This window comes from Anguilla anguilla, chromosome 13, assembly GCF_013347855.1.
Source record: "Anguilla anguilla isolate fAngAng1 chromosome 13, fAngAng1.pri, whole genome shotgun sequence".
In the NCBI taxonomy this organism is placed as follows: Eukaryota; Metazoa; Chordata; class Actinopteri; order Anguilliformes; family Anguillidae; genus Anguilla; species Anguilla anguilla.
This window is the reverse complement of record NC_049213.1, coordinates 16393560-16414000: the sequence shown is the minus strand read 5'-3', so window position 1 is coordinate 16414000 and position 20441 is coordinate 16393560. Positions and strand designations below refer to the sequence as shown.

Here is a 20441-nt window from a genome sequence, read left to right as displayed (position 1 = left end):
CATGCGCTACGTCAGCTCTCACACGCACGACACGCTGACATCAGCCCTCAGACACACACCAACACTACCCTCACGACACCACCCTCTCACACACGACACCACCCTCACGCACACGACATGGACATGCGCTACGTCAGCTCTCACAAGCACCACACGCTGACATCAGCCCTCAGACACACACCGACACCACCCTCACACACACGACACGGACATGCGCTACGTCAGCTCTCACACGCACCACACGCTGACATCAGCCCTCAGACACACACCGACACCACCCTCACACACACGACACGGACATGCGCTACGTCAGCTCTCACACGCACCACACGCTGACATCAGCCCTCAGACACACACCGACACCACCCTCACACACACGACACGGACATGCGCTACGTCAGCTCTCACACGCACGACACGCTGACATCAGCCCTCAGACACACACCGACACCACCCTCACACACACGACACGGACATGCGCTACGTCAGCTCTCACACGCACGACACGCTGACATCAGCCCTCAGACACACACCAACACTACCCTCACGACACCACCCTCTCACACACGACACCACCCTCACGCACACGACATGGACATGCGCTACGTCAGCTCTCACACGCACGACACGCTGACATCAGCCCTCAGACACACACCAACACTACCCTCACGACACCACCCTCACACACACGACACTATCCTCACGCACACGACACCACCCTCACACACACGACACGGACATGCGCTACGTCAGCTCTCACACGCACGACACGCTGACATCAGCCCTCAGACACACACCGACACCACCCTCACACACACGACACGGACATGCGCTACGTCAGCTCTCACACGCACGACACGCTGACATCAGCCCTCAGACACACACCGACACCACCCTCACACACACGACACGGACATGCGCTACGTCAGCTCTCACACGCACCACACGCTGACATCAGCCCTCAGACACACACCAACACTACCCTCACGACACCACCCTCACACACACGACATGGACATGCGCTATGTTAGCGCTCACACACGCGACACGCTGACATCAGCCCTCAGGCACACACCAACACTACCCTCACACACACGACACCACCCTCACACACACGACACCACCCTCACGCATGTTACACGGACACGCGCTACGTCACATGCACGACATGCTGACATGTGTTGACAACGCCCTCGCGCTCAGCAGACACGTGATGGAACAAGTGTCGATCGTGAGAAAGATAAACGTGAGAAACGGTAGTTTGAAATGCCTCTGGCTGTTGAAAGTACTGAATGCCTGCAGGAGGCCTGAAGTTTGGCAGAGCTTTTGCTCTGGCTCTGCCTGGTGCAGCTTGCGTATTTACAGTACAGTACGGTGGACCGAGCTCATATCACTCAGTGCACTCTTGCTCAACAGCTCTCTTTGATCAGCGACAAATGAATTCCACCTGACATTATATGGCTTTTTTGCTATTTAATTTGAATTTTTTTCTGAGCTTGAAGCGCACCGTGATTTACGATTGACTTTTAGATGTTGACCCGACGTCTGCCCTGCAGTCTCTGGCGATGCGTTAGGCGTATTAGACTAGGTGGCGGTGATTCCTGGACGGGGGTCTACTTTCATTGTTCCGGAGGGGGAGATGCTGCGTGTGGGGGGCGGAGCTTGCGGGCGTGTCTGAACTCGCCCGCTGCTCGTGGCTCGGGTTGGGAGGAATGCGCCCCATTAAACCAGCCTCCCCGCCGAGGAGAGGGGAGGTGCTGCCTGAGGGAGGTGACCTCCTGCGGCTCTGGTTGGAAAGTCCCAAAACAGCCCGGGGCGGCAGCGCTGACAAAGACATGTCTGCTGAGTGCTGTGGCACACCCTGTGTTCAGCCAGCTGAAGGCTGTGTCCTGCTTTTACTGTGGCGCTTATATACATTCATATTTATGTTAATAAACGGTGATGTCCAGTGCGACTTACACAAGTACCTATAGGTTAAGGCAAATGGCGGTGCTCATGCCAAGTCATCAAGTGACAACCCACTGTTGTCAATACGTACAGTAAGCTTAAAATATGAAGTAAGAAGCTGTAGTCAGTGCAAGAGGGAAGGCAAATGTGTTAAGGGAGGTCGGTTAGACTTAGCATAGAGCTAGTAGTCTCGTTGACCTGTGCGCATTATGTGAGCCAAAGCTTAATAAAGTTTAAATGTGCGTCTTCAGCCTGCGGCAGAAGTTGGTCTGTGTGTCCTGACCAGTGGGGAGCTCGTTCCCCCACCATTTAGAACAGCTCTCAGACCCTTTCCAGGGAAAACGCGAAGGCATTTTAGGAATGTGATTAATGCTTAATTAGTTTGGTTGAAGTAAGAGGATAGGGATGAATGTGAATAAGTTTCCCTCTCTGTGGCTCAGGGAATGGGGGGTGGGGGGTTCGGTGTCGGTCCAGCCTGCTGAATGAATAACAGTTTTCATGCTGCTGTCTTTCATCACTGCTTTATTGAAAAAGAGTGGACGGGGGGCGGGGGGGGGGGGGCACGGGCACGGGCACGACGTCCTCTTCAGCAGCCGCCCTGGCGCAGCCTCTTTTGTGCCCATTTTACCTCACCGTTACCGTTCTCCGCTGCACTCTTTCGCTGTTTCTTTCGTCCGTTTCACCTCTGGTAATGCCCCTCAGTGCGTGTCACCTCATTACAGTTACAGCTTTTTGATCGTAAGACGGTTGAATGAATGACTTAAATGCTTTCTCCATATTTTTCGCGGTTGTATGTAGTGTCAGAGACGTGGTATTGTACCAGCGTGTTGAAAAGAGAGCGGGCGGACTCCTGTCTTTTTCTCCTTGAGAGAGACTGCTTGTTTTGCAGTGCGCTGAAGGGCCGGGGGAACGCTCTCCAGGGAGGCCGCTCTCAGAGAGGGGCCCTGAAGGCCTTTTGTAGGGGAGTGATTGACTGGGCTCTGGGGGGCCCGGGGGAGCCAGAGGGTCACGTATTGGAATTTTGGAAAAGCAGATGGAGAGCACTGGAGCCTGTCATGAAATTTGGGAACCCGGACTAGAAGCGGCGTAAAGCCCGCCCCTGCGGGGGCATTGTGAAGCGGAGGAGGTTTAGCCCAGTTCTTAACGCTGGCGTTGACCACTTCATAATCGTTCTGAGACGTGCCTGCTTTCAGGTAAAACCGTGAAAGTTTGGAGAAAATGTGATTACCTTGTCGGATTCGCTCACTTATTACGTAAGTTTAAAAAAAGAAATGAAAGCGTCCAGATTCAGCCCTTCAGCGTTTATGACTTTCATAAAAGCGAGCATGTGCTCTCAGTGTGCGCTGTGCGCCTCGTCGATCGCGCCGGCCGCACACAACTCTTTTGTGCTGAGAGGATGATGGTATGGCTCGAGTTAGCGCGATTAAAGCCGCTGTCTGACCTCCCCAGGCAAACGCGGCCTGGCAGCGCTAGGAACCGCGGACAGAAACCCGAGCCTGGCGTCGGGAGCGACTGTCTTCCATTAGGGCTCAATCTCCGGCGGTAACCCGAAGCCCCGGCCAGTAAGCTTTGAATTTCGCGGAAGGTGGAGCCCGTTTGACCCGGGTCAACGTGACTGCGTCGTGCAGTCCGCTGTGCCTCATCCTGTGTCTGCACGCTGCAGCGAATGGGCCCAGTCAATGAGATGACCCCTGGAAATAGTCCAGAAAGTAGGTGTGTTCCTGTTTTCTCAGTAATGTTATGACCTTTTTATTTCTTTTCTTTTTTTCTTTTTAAATTACCCGCTATCAATTACTTTGAAACATTGAGAGGTCCCTTTAATTCAGTTAGGCGGTTAATGGAAAAATACCGGAGGCATTCGGTCCTGAAATGGAGGTGAATAATGGGAGAATGAGACTGTTCATTTTTTGTCCCTCATGACATGGCCAGTTCCACAGATAAAGTGTGGCCAAAACAACTGTTAGGGAATACATGTGGAAGGTCAGCGAATGAAAGCCGGTTTGAAACGAATTTTCTTTAGCGAGGCAAATATTTTTGGTATTCATATGAGAAACGGGCAGCAGACACTGGCCGTCCTGTTCGGCTGGCTGGACTGCTAGCTGGGCATAGATGTGGATAAATAGGTTGTTGACTTGTGTGTGCCCACACTGTGCCCTTCTTTCAAGGAGGCCAGTGCTGATGCCAGTTGCTCTGGGCAGCACACCTCCTGGAGCCCCCCCCCCCCATCCCCCTCTCCTGGTTCTTTCCAACACAGCATTCAACCACATCAGGATGAAGGTGGACTGGCACTTTACAGCTGGTACAGCTGCCTCTTATTCACAGGGCTGGTAGGATCTTTCTGTGCACACACAGCCTCCATTGACAAATTCAGGGTGTGAGCCTTAAATTTGTGTTTGTCACTTTTTTTAGAGGAAGAGTATTTTTTTCTGATTTAAAAAAAATATATATATATATATTTATTCAGATAAAAGAAGAGACAAGATGAGAAAACGGCATGGTGGCGATCGAATGGGGACTCTTATTTTGCTTAAGAGATGGCCGTCCTGTGGACTGTCACACCTGTCAGCAGTTTTGTCACATTTTTAATGGCAAAAAATAAGTGTACTGTGTGTTTACGTATGACGATCTCCTGCACGTCTAACGCGCTATCCTCAACGTTACAGAAAGAGCTTGTTGCTCCCGGCCCAACTGGGCCAATAATGAAAGTGCAAATCCAACATTATACTGAAAGGTGCCCAGAGTCTAATCCTGTGACCACGCTGTTTTGCATTTTTTTCCACAGATGGAGATTAAAGCAGGTTTCGGAGTTTACAATATAACAGATTTATTTGCTTTCAAAACAAATGTATAATTGTTTGTATGTATAATTGTAGTCAGATCGGGTTTTGTTCCGGAGGGCAATGACTGGTGATTGTGGATGTGATTTTTTTTTTTTTTTTTTTTTTTTAGCTTTTTTTAATGCCAATGACCCTATCTACTTCTCCACAGGCAAAGCATTGCAGAATAACAGTTAGAGCCTAACAGTCTGTCAGGGGTTTGAGTTTGAGCAAGGGTCTTTCAACACAAGATGTGACTGCGTATCAGGATGAGGTAACCACAGACAGCAGAAGCTAAATTTGAACTTTCATCGGTGTGATCGTGATAAGCCAAAATCTCTTCCTCCTTGCTGTCAAAGTGTATTCGTTGAAAAGTGGGGTGAAATGTCCTTGGTAGCAGTGCTGCGGGCTTAGGACTGTTTGAAACTGAGCTTCTATCTTTTTATCAAAACCACAGAGTTCTCACGAAACATTTGTCTTCAAGTTTAGCCAACAAATGTGTGCTGAAAATGTTCGCTCATCTGCGTTTTTATGTGTGGTGTTTCAGCAAACTCATTAACAGGCCAGCATTACCACTGTGTGAATTTTTAATTTGGTGCATGCTTCCTCTTCCTCCTGAGTTATAGTTTTAAACATTCATGTGACAGTTACATGAATGTGACTCTTTTTTCATGTCACATCTTTTTTAATGTTTCAGAGTCTAGAATATAATCAGTTTAGTTTGCCTAACAATGCGTGAGCATGTTTGGATGCGATACAGGTTTAACTGTGTGATTTGATATTTCAAATCTGCCGCACTGGAGCTGTCGCATCTTTTTTCCTCGCCAGTTAAATCTTGGGCCTCTGTCTATTCTCTTTATGCCCATCTACCCCACTGGCCAATAGGATCGCTTGTCACATAGCCCATTAATGATAATTTTATCCCACGCCATCCGGTGATGCGTGCATCGCAATTTCATGTTTGTAAATCATGACAGTGCATCAGGAAGAGATGCTGTTTAAAGGAAGTTATTAAAACCTGCACTGAACCCTATTTCCTGCTGTGTTGTCAAACTGGCTCGCTGACCAGTTCCCGTGGTGGAAGTAAGGTAATGAGACGCAGAACTTCCTGCGTAAAGGTTTTAGCAGTATGGGGTTCAGTCGGGGTGCCACTGCATCGTCATGCCCTCCCTGTTGGCAGCGTGCTCCCGACTAGCCACCTACTAGCTGCACGCGTGGGCGATGAGCGCGGTCAGTCATGTGGTCACTTGCGCCAATTCCGCCCAAGGGCACCGGGAACTTTATATCGTACCAATTTACCCTTCCCAGTATGTAATTAAAGGTGTTTTCTACGTCTTGCTCAATTGCTGTTTCTGTCAGAGGGTGGAAAATTCCAGTACGTGACACTTCTGAAGATCCATGGCCAAAGGGAGTTGATTATTACACAGTTTCTCTGCGGTTTTACATGACCAGCACTCTTGAAACAAGGGGACTTTTATCTTATATAATTTATTCCTCCAGAATAGTCCTCCAGAATAGTCCTCCAGTCAGCCTGTTCATAGCTTTTTGGATTCATTTGTATCATGAGAGAATGTTACGGCTTAGTATTTTATGGGAAATGTTGCTTTACCAGAATTTGAAATGCACTACATTTCCAAAAGTATGTGGACACCCCTTCTAATTAGTAGTTTTGGCTATTTCAGCCACACCCATTGCTAACAGGTGCATAAAACCAAGCATACAGCCAATCTCTATTGACAAACATTGGCAGTAGAATGGGTCATACTGAAGAGCTCAGTGACTTTCAACGTGGCACTGTCATAGAATGCCTCCTTTCCAACAAGTCAGTTTGTCAAATTTCTGCCCTGCTCGAGCTGCCCCAGTCAACTGTGCTGTTATCGTAGTAAGTAGAAACGTGTTGGAGCAACTTCAGCTCAGCCGTGTAGCGGTAGGCCACACAAGCTCACAGAGCAGGACCGCCGAGTGCTGAAGCATGCAGCACATTAAAATAATAATAATAATAATAATAATCTGTCCTCGGTCGCAGCACTCACTACAGGGGTTCAAATTACCTCTGGAAACAATGTCAGCACAAGAACTCTTTGTCAAGAGATTCATGCAATGGGTTTCCATGGCCAAGCAGCCGTACACAAGCCTGAGATCACCATGCGCAATGCCTAGGGTCGGCTGGAGTGGTGTAAACCTCACTAATGCTCTTGTGGCTGAATTGAAGCGAATCCCTGCAGCCGTGTTCCAAAATCTACTGGAATTCCTTCTCAGAAGAGTGGAGGCTGTTTCAGCAGCAAAGGGGAGTCAAACTCCATATTAATGCCATTTTGGATGTTCAGCAAGTACATATGGGTGTGATGTTCAGGTGTCCACATAAAATTGAAAATTGAAATGTAGTGTACCTCTTTCATACCCCTCAGCTGTAGATTTTGTGCATCGACATTTCAAAAATTAAAAAAGCAGACGCATGGCCTGTCAATAAAATGAAAGAATAAATGTATAAAAACAGCTGTTGCTCGCTTATTTGAAACAGGGACATAGGCAGCTAAATGTGCAATTCTACCAAATGACCAAAAGTGTCTGGACACCCTTTGGTCTGGAGCCGTTTTTTGTGGTTTTGGCTGGGCCCCTTAGTTCCAGTGAAGGCAAGTCTTAATGCTACAGCATACAGTCACATTCTAGATGATTCTGTACTTCCACAACAGTTTGGGGAAGACCCTTTCCTGTTTCAGAATGACAGTGCCCCCAGGCACACAGCAAGGTCCATATAGAAATGGTTTTGTTGAGAATGGTGAACTTGACTGGCCTGCACAGAGCCCTGCCTCTACCCCATCCAACACCTTTGGGCTCGGTTAGAATGCCAACTGTGAGCCAGGCCTAATCTCCTAATCACTGCCTGACCTCACTAATGTTCTTATGGCTGAATTGAAGCAAACTCCTGCAGTAATGCTCCAACCTCCAGTATAAAGCCTTCCCAGAGGAGTGGAGGTTGTTATAGCAGCAAAGAGTGGACCAACTCCATAATAATGCCCATAATTTTGGATGAGATATTGGATGTCCGGTGTCCACATACCTTTGGCCATGTAGTGTATTTAGACAGTCACATAGACAGCATGGCATAGAGAAGTGGTGCTTAAAAAATTTCTCAAATAATCATTGGGGTTTGGATTAATAAAAAAACTGCACACGTCAGTGTGATGTGTGTGAAGTGTGGTGGCTCTCTGAAGATTTATAATATTGAATGCCCCTCAAGAAATTCTTGGTGGGTAACCAGCTGTTTTGATGTTTAGAAATTCAAGGGAACAGTTTTCATTAGGTGACCTAAACGATCACTTGACTTATATATACTTATGATGCATTTTGATTTCACTTCCCCTCCAAAATTTTCAAGGGCCACGTGTCCAGTGTTTCTTCATTGTAGCTGAACAGAAAATGAACTTGGTTCCTGTTTTAAGTAGGCTAGTTGTTACCGATTCTATTTAGAGTGTGTAGAAAAAGACAGTTTCAGTTTTAGACTGGTCTCCCTGGAATCTGATTAGTTCATGCAAGTTGTTTTGGTTCATTTGTCCTGAATTGCCACATTCAGTTGGAGCCCTACAGTTCTTGTCATGACAAGAAATTTTGTATGGTTTATTAGCATGAACTTATCTTACATCAGATCGTCAACCTGGTCAGACTCATTGGACAGTGAAGTTATGGGTCTGGCAAGTGGGTCTACTGTTAAGGTTGCTTTAATTTGACATTACTATAATATAGAGGCATTATAGCTTTATATAGCTATGGCATTTTTATCTTTCTGTTGTTTAGCTTTTGGGTTTGCCCGTTCAACAACCATTCATTTCAATTTAAAGAAACAAGACATTCATAGACATTCAAAACCGTGTGCTTTGATAGTATTCTTTTTTTGTTTAGCCAGGCTGTCTTGTGGCTACTGTTGGGCAATGTTTCAGCAGAGCTCAGCCATGATCCAAAAGCAGCATGAATCTCCCACACATACTCCTCCCAATACAAACAGGCAATTCTCTCAAGAAATGTAGGTTTCCTGTCTCCCTACACAACAAGACAAATTTGACCCTTTGCATGTTAAACACAAACACACCAAGAAAACTGATGGTTAAACCATATCATGGCAGTAGACACAAGAAATTTGGCTCGGAGCTTGGTTTATGTGGCGCATGCTTTTTCATATGCTGTAGTACTGATGTGCTCCTTAAAGATGATTCAGTCACATTGTTATTAATGTGAATAATTGTACTTTCCATACTCGGTGTCTTAATTTTCATTGTTTTAATTTATTTTAATTTGAATTATACATATAATTTTATTTTGCTTAGAAGACATAGAAACACTTCAAAATTCATATTTTCTCTCTCTCTCTCTCTCTCTCTCTCTCTCTCTCTCTCTCTCTCTCTCTCTCTCTCTCTCTCTCTCTCTCTCTCTCACACACACACACACACAGAGTTTTAAAAGTCGGAGCCTCAGAGCTTCTCTGTGGATGCTGTAAACGCGTTTTCCATCTAGGCTTCCTCCTGTACCTGTGTGGTTATAATGATGCAGTGTTAGCTGCATACTGCTGTACTGTATCTGTACTGTATGAGCTGGAGGGGGAGGGAGGGAAGGAGAGGGGCCTGTAGCACACCACAGCTCCTCTGAGACCATCAGGACTGTACCACTCTCTGCCCCCACAGCTGACTCTCTCTCTCTCTCTCTCTCTCTCTCTCTCTCTCTCTCTCGCTCTCTCTCTCTCTCTCACTCTCTCTCTCTCTCTCTCGCTCGCTCTCACTCTCTCTCGCTCTCACTTTTGCTCTCTCTCTATTTCTCTTGCTCTCTCTCTCTCTCTCTGTCTTTGTAGTTATGTCCCTTCTGCCCCTCTTTTTCTCTTTCCATTCCTGTAGTTATCTCTTCTTTCCTGTACTCCACTCTGGCACATACGCAAAACCAATCGCGTCTCACAGCAGGTGCCCCTGACTCATGCTTCCTGCTAGCAGAGGCACTGGCTCTGTGTCTTCAGAAGGACCCCACAGAACCGGCACTGTGTGAGGGAGGATGGGAACAATCAAAAGACAAGCAAGAAATAAATCTTACAGGGGGGCCAAATCATTGACTCACCCAAATGTTTCTGTTTAGGTCATGTTACGTTTTTGTTCGTATTTTTACAGAACAAATTCTTCCCCTTTTTTTCCCTCCAATTAGGAATCGGCAGTTGCACGTCTCAGGTTGCCACGCAGACTCTGAGAGCACACAGCTGAAACATGCGCTCCTGTCACAGGGCGACTGTTTTACACCCTGCAGAACACACAGTGCTGCTGTGGGAGGGAGCTAGTGGTGATCAGGGGAGAGCCAAAAGTCTGAATATTGACATCTTGTGGGCATCTGAAGTTTTGCTGGGAGGAGCTAATGCTGCAGTGACCTAAAGGAGCCACTCAAACCTAAACCCACCCCACACATGCTTAAAAATATGTATTGGCCTTATTTCACCATGTTTGCAGCCCTTGTGCCCCAAAACATCCTACTTTTTTATACACCATACATATTTATAGAAAATTATAACCACTGACCTTCACTTGGATTGACTCTGGTGTGATATCCACCTCATTGTAGCATTAGCTGCAGTATCTAAATCTGTACAACCGAGGAAGTGAAAACAGCCACGGCCCATGTTAAACTCGGCACTCTTCCAGTTTATATTAAAGGAGTGTTAAGCTGCGGGAGCAATGATCGGTGGTTCTTGGTGTGTCCCTGATTGATGACATCATGGTTTGTGTTTGTATTTCCAGCTGCGGAGCAGGGTAGTGGGCAGGCGGACTGGCAGGGGAAGTCTGGGAGAAGCCCACTGCAGACGCTCTATGAGGGTGACCAGGTGAGGCTGCAATCCGCTCTCCGCTACGTCACCACGGCAACACCACTGCTTCCATCTTGCTCTCTGAACAACAAACAGGGCTTTGCTTCTGGTTTCTTTCTGTTTTCATAACCTTTCAGTTTTCAGTTACTTTGTTAAATGGTACCTTTGGATTTTAATGTCCCATTAATTTTGGGGGCATCAGGAGAAAGAGACTGCAGTTTCTGTGTCACCTTGTCGGTTATGCCAACGGCACTTTTAGCGTTCACTGTTGGGCGGCTATAAACAACAGTCAAAAAATCTGTCAGAATTCCCAGGGCAGACAGAACGGCTGTACAGCCACAGACAACGGTGATGTTAGTGCACCATCTTTGGGTAATGTATAGACAAACCCCCCCGCCCTAACATTTACCTGTTACACTAGCGGCTTTATCAAGCACAAAATCCACTGAGCAAAAATGGCATGTACATGACCTCTTCCGTCAGAAATGAATCCCAAGACATGGGCATCCCTGAATTTTTGCGAATGAGTGCCCATTTGCCTGTAACTCATTGATTTTGTTCCTGATGGATTGTCAATATAGGCCAGACGGTAATCTTTCCACTGCAGTTAAAATTGAGGAGAGCGTCAGATCCTCCCTGTATATTGAGCAAACAGTCCATGACCCATGGTGAACTAGCACAACCAGTAGCTCCGTTTCAGCTCTTTCGAAGCGCTGATTTTTTCTGATCATTCGAAAAACAGAACACATGGCAACAACATTTCAGGACTAAAGTAGCCAATGCTACAGATATAAACCCGTAAATGTCAGTGGAAAGGGCATCACTGCTATAAACAGCTTGATCAATAATAACTGATATAGGACTATTCCTGCGACAGCAGTCATTGTTATCGCAATTACAGCCTTCATTCCCTCTCAGGAAAACAGTCTGAAACTGCCTCCTGTGTCCTGTGATATTTCAGTGGAATAATTTAAGAGAGCAAAGACTGCTTTCACTGCAAAGGAATTTTATTTAAGAGACAGAAGCATGAATTTTAAAAAGGTGTTATTTACTTAGACGTTATTACTTCTTCCTGTACTTTTATATAAAAATGCTCTCTCTTTCTAGTGATCAGGTCCTGATATGTAAACTAAAAAATGAGACAAGCACAGGAGAAGTTTTTTTTGTTTAAAGATTAGCTTAAAAACTGTAAGGTAAAAAAGTTATTTTTTAAAAACTGGAGATCAGAGAGCGGCGGAATACATGAGTTATGCGAATCATGGCCTGTATACCATTTTAATAGTCTGAAGCAAGCCACAGAAATTATAGTTGTTGGGGAGTGGAACTTTTTATTCTGTTAAAGGCATTTTATAAAGAACCAAAGCTCTGGCAGAAGGAGGCTAATGTCTGACTGGAAGGAAGATAAATGGCTGGTTTAGGATGATTCACAGGTTCTCAACCAAAATGGAAACCATAGAAAAGGGAAGAAATTAAAACTCCTTTCTTTCAAACTCCTTTAATACTTCCATCCTTGCTACTGTTTTGGGTAGAGACTACTGTAGCTGTTTTTAATATGCTTGACTTGTCCAAGATCAATCCCCCTAAAATGAGTAGTAGGCTAAGTATGCAGTATTAACTGTTATGTGGCAAAAAGAAAACATCCACAATTCACTGTGTAGTCAGTGTGGCTATATTTATGGATTTCTTTTAAGTTTTTGGTGTTTCAATTACATTTAATTTACGACTTCTGCCATGAGTTAGCTTGTTTTCAATGGAGTTCATGTTAATCTGTTTGCTCCACTGGGACAGAAGGGGTTGGGTAGCAGGGATAGTGGGTGGTCCATCTCAGCAGTTGTCAAAATGCTGAGTTATGAACACAACAACAACAACCAGGACGGGAGCAGCAGTGCACAGCGTTCCCATTGGCCACAGACACCTCTGTCTCTCTCTCTGTCTCTCTCAGTCACCCCCGTGCCGGTGCTTAAGGAATCCCACGTGTTGTCAATGAGTTACTAAAGTAAAGGATTTCGCAGTCCGAGTAGTCTGACCTTTGACCCACAGGCAACCAATAACAAGAGACTGAAACCACGTCTCAACTCTGCTACCACCTCCCAGTGGCGGACACAGCTATTAAGCGGCTGCAAGTCTGTCCCCCAGCCACGTGATCAAGAGTTTGCAGATGTATGCTGTTTGTTTAAGCTCATCTGTGCTTATGTGCATGTGCATACATTAATTTTCTTTAAAACGGGAACTAGTCAGAAGCCATTACCGTCTCCTTCTAGCTCATGTTCCCTTTAATGACTAATGAACAACAATGACACTACATGGAAAAAAACACTACTCAAACACTACAGCTGTCTGAAACGATCTTCGACTCAGAGGGAGGAAAATCTGCTGAAATGGAGGATTCTGAGCTGAAACAGACGTTTCATTTCCTGTGAGCGTGATGTTGGAGATAAACATCATGCATTTCTATTGTTATTTTGTGTCACCTATCTGTATCAACCATTTCACTGTTGTGGGCATGCAGGCCTTTCCTTCCGGAAGTTTCTATGAAACAGTAATTTAAACAGCTTTTTAAAAATTCCTTATCGATTACATTCAAGTTGTATACGAGCATTTTTTTTCATTGAGCATTTTGTCTGGGAGCTCATATGACATGACATATGGCAGCACCAGCAAAGCAACCACAAACACATTATGCACTGTTAGATAGTTGTGTTGTGGTTTTGATTTTTTCAAATGTTCATCTACTCAGTTTGTTCATAATTCCCCCTAAACGAAACCCTGTGTCATTGAAGCACAGAAAATAGCTGCAGCTGTTGAACTTACGAGTTGGGTAAAGTCCACATAATACTGCAATTTTTGGGGGGGTTCTTTCAGTTATTTTTTCTACATGGCTCTGAACTTTGTTTCCATCCGAATGGAAGCTACGGATGGAAAGCTCACTTGTAGGCCAGTTTCCTTATGAAAACACTGCATGTGTCACTGTGATCAAATTAAGTGATTTCTGAAATACTCCCCCCCCCCCCCCCCCCCCCCCCCGAATTTGAATGCTTAATCGTACATACAACACATCGCAATCTCGGCTATCAATCTGAGAGAGTGCAGACAAGCAGATGCCCTTCCTCCCAAGCAATAAAATGCTGCTCCTTATCACACTGCTGTCGGCAAGTTGGGCTCCGACAGATGCGACCATGATGCTTCATATGAAGCTTAACAGGCATACCTGCGTTCCAGCGATTGGCCAGCAGGGGTCACTGGTGTGGAATGAGGTGCTTTCATCCCGGCCGTCTAAAACCCAGTTGGTGCTGACACAGCCTGTATCTGATGACGGGGCCTGGGGCCCTGCCACACACTAGAAAGGTTCCTTTGAGGGGATGAGCTGCCCAGCCCCTTTAAGTGGAATATGCTAATGTTGGTACATTTAACAATATATTATTTCACATTATTTATATTTTAAAGGTGTGTTAGCTGACTTATTTTTTACAGGTATTATTTAAACCTTTTATGTATTCATTTTAATCCTCTGAATTTGTTCTGTAGATCTCGAGGTACAGAGTTGGGCAGTCTATGATAGAGATCCTGTTGAGCTGCTAATTGGTGGAATCAGGTGTGCCAAATTAGTGTTTAAATGTAAAACTAAAAGATGGTAGACCTCCAGGAACAGGGCTAGGTACCTTCTGTTCTACACCTACCAGGTACACCCCAGACTGTTCTTTGAAAATGCTGTCCAAATATCAGTTATTATAGTTTTACTCATTTTGACTTGAAATTTAGATTCCTTATTAAGCTCAGTAACCACATTTAAAAATGAAACCCAGGCAAAGTGTTCAGTTGGCCATACCAATTAAGCACAATGTCGGTGGCCCTGGCAAGGTTGTTTCATAAGTTTGGTAACCCTCTCCTTTATTGTGTACTGAAAACGAAATCCTTTTTTTCCCTTTTAAATTTTCTTAGTTTTTTTTTGTTTTTGCCCAAAGTGGTGATGTGCTTGAGGAATGATTTAGCTGTGTTTTCGCACAATCTGTTCAGTTTGTCTGTGGCCTGCAGTACAGGCTCCTCTTTATCTCAGAAAGCCGTAGGCATAACCAGACGGTGAGTCAGGACACTGGCCTGGAATTGACAAACTGACCATTCACCTAAGTAAATGTTCTGAACATTAAAATAACTTTATACAGTGGTGAGTAGAGCGTACTCAAGTGTTATTCAGTCGCAGTGGAAGTGCTGACAGCATTTCACACAGCTAAGTCTCTGCATGTGTGACATGGTTCCCATCAGGTGTGTGTTGTCTGTGTGCGTGCATGAGCTTTAGTTTGTGTGTGCTTGTATTTGTGTGTGCTCTTTGTGTTTTCTGCTGCAGTGGTTGTTTATGCAGTCAAGCAGCACTCAGGATGTACATAAGGATGCTGATAATGTAAAACATGTGAAAGTTTGAAAGTGTGTGTGGGTGCAAGTGTGTGATTGTGTGTCTGTCTGAATGTGTGTAAACATGTTCGTGTGTGCTTGAGAATATGTACGTGTATAATTCTATGAGTACACAGTTGGTACCCATGCTACAAAATGTTTGGCTCATCCAAAATAAAAAACGAACCCATGTCCTAACCTTTATTCAAGCTGCTAAACACAACTGTAAACTTGCATAAATCCTCAGACTTACCGTTTTCCTAACTCTAGCTGAACCTTAATTTGAGCCCTGAAACGTAATTGAAGCCATAGGTACTTTATAAAACATCTGATTACTCATTTAAAATTGATGACAAACAAAATCAAGATTATGAATTCAATAATACACATGCTAAATAATCTCTGAGGTCCTAGCCTCAGGGCTATGGTTAAATGTTTTCCTTGAAAAAAATATAGCCTAAATCTACATCCATGCAATTTTTTATGGTCATTCTGTACATGTGCATTTGCGCTTACGTGAATGATGTGTATGCACATGTCTGTGTGTAAACTTGCTTGTGAGTGATCCTGCTGGCCCATTGTACTGAATGCAGACTCATGCTTTTGGTTAGGTCTGGAAATGCGACCGGCGGCCTCTGATGTAGTGGCAGAATATCGACTTGTTCTCCTCTGGGATGCTGGCCAATTTGACCATGCCCATCGTTTCCTCATTATTTCTCACGTTCCCTGCTACCTCTGAGCCAGTATGCACACGGAAGAATATAACTCATATTTTAAATTTCCTTTCTTGCTATTTCTGTCTTTCTGTCTTTTTAGGCAGTTAGCTGATGTACTTCTCCAGAGCAGCTTGCATGGAGATAGACATTTGGTATAAATGGTGAAACTGGCATAATTCCCCTGTAATCCCATTTAACATTTTTTTTGTTAGATTAAAGCAGGTGAGAGATGGTGTCTCCCATAGGTGCCAGCTTTAATAATTAAGTTTTTTTCATGCCTTTTTTCTCTTTTCTTTCCCCTCTCCTCTTTTTCACTTCCTGTTTCCTGTCTTCCAAATCAGAGATTAAAAGCAGGCTGTTCCTTAAAATAACAACTGTTGCCTTCATGTAGCCAAAGTGTAAAACACGCACAGTTCTCTTCTCCCTGTTGACAGTGCTGTAAGTCAAGGAAAAGACATTTGTGGTGCATTCTAAGTTAGCTTACTCTGTTTCTCACACTAGAGTGCTCCTTCTTTCTTGTCTGTCTTGCAGCTGGACCCGTCGGCCGCGCAGGTGACGCATCAAGGCCGGAGGCAGATTCTGGAGGACGCCTGCCGCACCTACACCAGGAAGAGGCGGGTTCTGATACCGGAGGACCTCAAGCACTTAATCGTGGACGACCAACACAGGCTCCTCTACTGCTACGTGCCCAAGGTGGCCTGCACCAACTGGAAGCGCGTGCTGATGGTGCTGACGGGCGACGGGCGCTACCGCGACCCCCTCAAGATCCCAGCCAACGAGGCCCACGTGGCGGGCAACCTGCGCACGCTGTCCGAGTACTCGACGGCCGAGATCAACCACCGCCTGCGCACCTACCTGAAGTTCGTCTTCGTGCGGGAGCCGTTCGAGCGCCTGGTCTCGGCCTACCGCAACAAGTTCACCCGCAGCTACAACACGGCCTTCCACAAGCGCTACGGCACCAAGATCATCCGCAAGCACCGGCCCAACCCGCGGCCCGAGGCCCTGGACCGGGGCAACGACGTCTCGTTCGAGGAGTTTGTGTACTACCTGGTGGACCCGCACACCCAGCGCGAGGAGCCCTTCAACGAGCACTGGGAGCGGGTGCACTCGCTCTGCCACCCCTGCCTCATCCACTACGACGTGGTGGGCAAGTACGAGACACTGGATCAGGACTCGCGCTACGTGCTGCAGCTGGCCGGCGCCGAGGCCGAGGTGCGCTTCCCCACCTCGGCCAAGAGCGCGCGGACTACGGGCGACATGGCGGCCCAGTTCTTCCACAACATCAGCCCCTTCTATCAGAAGAAACTGTACAACCTCTACAAGATGGACTTCCTGCTCTTCAATTACTCCACGCCCGATTACCTAAAGTTCAGATGAGGCTGGCCTCTGGTTTTTTGGTAGGCTGGCTCTGGCAAAAGTTTTGGATAAGGTTCTTTGAATGTTTTCTCTCTCCTTTCAGTTGGATGGAACTTGCTTGGAAGACGTGGCTTTGCGAAACGCCTGCTGAAATAGGCTTTGATTGGATAGTGACAATGAGAGATTAGAAGCGGGGATGTTCTTTGAATCTCCGCCTATTGCCTTCATGTGTAAAATGTGCGCACGCAGTTTGCTTCTTAAGGTGGGCAAAACTGCTAGTGTGTCAAAGGCAGGACTTGTGAGCAAACCAAGCCTGTGTTTGTAATTACAGTGGGCTGCTCCCTCGCACATCTCCAGGTGGATTCCCCACCCCTGCTTCCTCTCCAGGGCCTCCAGGACGTGTAGGTTTTAATAAATGGAATGCTGCCTTTTTGGGAGAGTGACAGTTAAAGCGCCTTTGCCTTTTCACAGTGTTCCGATGTCATATTTATGGTTTTGTCTTTCTATTTATTGTGAACTAGTACTGTGAGATTGTTAGATTTGAATTTGCAGGAGGCCAGAACTCAAGCAAACCATATCCAGATTTCAGTCGGTCTTTGTCAGTCTCTTGGAACAACGGTTTCATAAAAATGAGCACACTCATTCATAACTTGATTTCATTAAGCAAAATTGTGAGTGGTAACGGAAACCTATGGATTTTTCTTCAAGTAAATAAGGGCTTACAGTGGGTATATAGGCCTAGATATGCCCTTTAGTGGCCATTTACATGGTGTGTGCTTGGACAGCTGAATAGTTTACTTGGAGATAATTTTTTTAGGTATTGACTTTCTCTATGAAAGTGTGCATGCCAAACCCATGATGAATGGTGCTTGCAAGATAAAACCGCAGACAATGATCAGCAGAAAAGGTCTAGGTGCCTTTTTATTGAGAATACTCACAAAGAGAAAATTGCTGGGTACACTATCTGAGTGGCAATGTCATGGGAGTCTTGTTGGCTGTAGATGACTGGGTGAGTTAAGTCTTGCTGACCCTTTCCAGTGTGCTATCCACAGTAACTACATTGTTGGCTCCTGCACATCTTCTCCTACCTTACGAATATTCATGAAGAAGTGTGCTGTGTGTGTTTATATATATATTATGAGGGGCCAAACAGGAAATATATAAATATAAAGCTGAATATATAAATGTAACTCTGAATATATAAATTCACTTCCCATTCTGAATATATAAATTAAATTGCCGAATATATAAATGTAATTCTGAATGTGTAAATACAATTCCTTAATATATAAATTTAACTCTGAATATATTCAGGAATTGTATTTATATATTTATGTATATTCAGATTTATATTTATATATTGAGGCTTACATTTATATATTTGGGCTTATATTTATATATTCAGGAATTATATTGATAGCAGCTTTATATTTTTATATTTCCTGTTTGGCCCCTCATAATATATATATATATTCCCATTTAGCATTCACACGTTTAATGCCAGAATTCTGTGTTTCAGGGTACATTCCTCTTAGTAAAAATGTGTATGTACATTTGATCAGGAAGCTAATTATTGCCCATTACTGTCCTTGACCTTTTTGAAATGCCTCAGCTTCAGGAGGAAAGAAACTAGGCTATGTGTTCCATTTGGTTGGTTAATGAATCTGTGGCGTTATATAGACTGAGTGTCATGGTATACAGATCTGTTTATTGTAAAGATGCTACCAAAGAGTGTCGCTTCTGGCCAAACAAATTCTTAGAAAAGTTTAAGCAGGTGCAGCAGGCTTTCTGTGTGAAAAATGAATGTGGCAGTGTTAAGTCAGCTGTGTTAACGGACCCAGATGGGTTCAGTGCTGGTGGCCATGTTTCTCATCTCTCAGGTGCTCACTCATCATTCCCAAGTGCATTGTGGGTGAGCAGGGCTACCACATGTATGGTGTTAAGGTATTGCGTTTCTCTATTCAATATTTATGTGAGAATGTTTTTGCTAAATCTGTATGGTTATTCAGATGATCAAACTGTACAAAGACCAATGAAAATACATACGAACAAAATTGTACAATTGAAAATTAAGTGAGTTAACCGCAGTCAAAGCACCCAAAACGAATTTGTTGTTTGTTATTGATCTTGCAGGAGCACTACGTACTATGGAGCCCTCAGTCGATACAGCAGAAATCACATGTTTATGAACCACAAAACTGTGAATTTAATATCGGTGTGCACTAAATTATACAGCCAGTAGCTGTTGAACATACAAGATGAAATGTAATAAATCAGCGTTGAATTGATTTTTACCCTTTGTTTTCTGCTGATGATTAAGCTGTTCAGTCATGTGTACTGTGTTACTGTTGCTAATAAGTTCACTGGAAACATGGATGTTTGAGTGATTTAATGGATATCTGGGCACCATTTTCCCCAATAAAACAAACTCACAGGACCTGTGAGCTGTCTTGAATTTGTCCATAACCCCATTATGTTATGTTATGTTGTATTATATCTAGAAGGTTTCATTTTTAATGTGAACACATACTTTCCATATTCCCTCTCCATGAAGAGTTTGGTTCCAAAACGAGATCTATCCATTTTGGGGGGAAAAAATCTTGTCTGAAGTTCATTACTCAATATCTCCAAAACAAAAGGATTCAATCTGCAAAAACACAATTATTTGACGACCTAGGATAGGTAATATCTTTCCAAAAGTATCAAAAAGTTTAGATTTTATGTGAGCAATTATTTAAGAGTAGGTCACAAATTTTAAAATGGTGGATATCTTGTTTTGGAACCAAACATGTAAGATGTAAGTAATTATAATAATTAAGTAATTATAAACTGACATTGCCACTATTTTTGCATGGTCTAGGCCAGTGGTTCTCAACCTTGGTCCTGGGGGCCCAGTGTTTATGCTGGTTGTCATTCCAACCACAATTGCAATTCCAGAACCCTAACCCTAACCATTAGAACACAAACCCTACAGGCATGCGAGCATGTCTCTGCCTTTTGAGTGTGTCACTTTTTAAAATTGGAGAGCACATCTAGCATGGCGTGCATTGTGGATTCTCAAAATGACTCACCGCCAAAAAGTTTGCCATCTCCCATCACAACAGAAGTTTATTTATTTATTTATTTATTTATTGAAATCGAAATTCCCACTGTCCTGGCGCCAACCCTAGGCAACTCCCCCTGTCCATAAACGCTTGGACCCCACAACCCCTGCATGCAACTCTTTTTAAGTGATTGTTTGCAATCACTAATAAAGCAACACAATAACACAATGGGATTTTATTCTTCATGCCATGCATAGCAATTTCTGACATAATGTGGCTTAAGAGGGTAAATAATTCCCCCCAGGACCGAGGTTGAGAACCACTGGTCTAGGCTGTGTTTTGGAAT

At 44.6% G+C, this 20441-nt stretch overlaps 1 protein-coding gene across 1 annotated transcript in view; it reads left to right on the top strand.

Annotated features, from left to right (window-relative positions):
* Positions 1 to 19506, top strand: part of LOC118211458 (carbohydrate sulfotransferase 11-like) — a 30850-nt gene extending 11344 nt beyond the window's left edge. The window contains exons 2-3 of the mRNA XM_035388672.1: positions 10529 to 10611; positions 16227 to 19506. Of these exons, the coding sequence (XP_035244563.1) occupies positions 10529 to 10611; positions 16227 to 17072 (929 nt within the window). The 3' untranslated portion in view covers positions 17073 to 19506. The remainder of the gene's footprint in view (positions 1 to 10528; positions 10612 to 16226) is intronic.
* Positions 19507 to 20441: the final 935 nt, after the last annotated feature.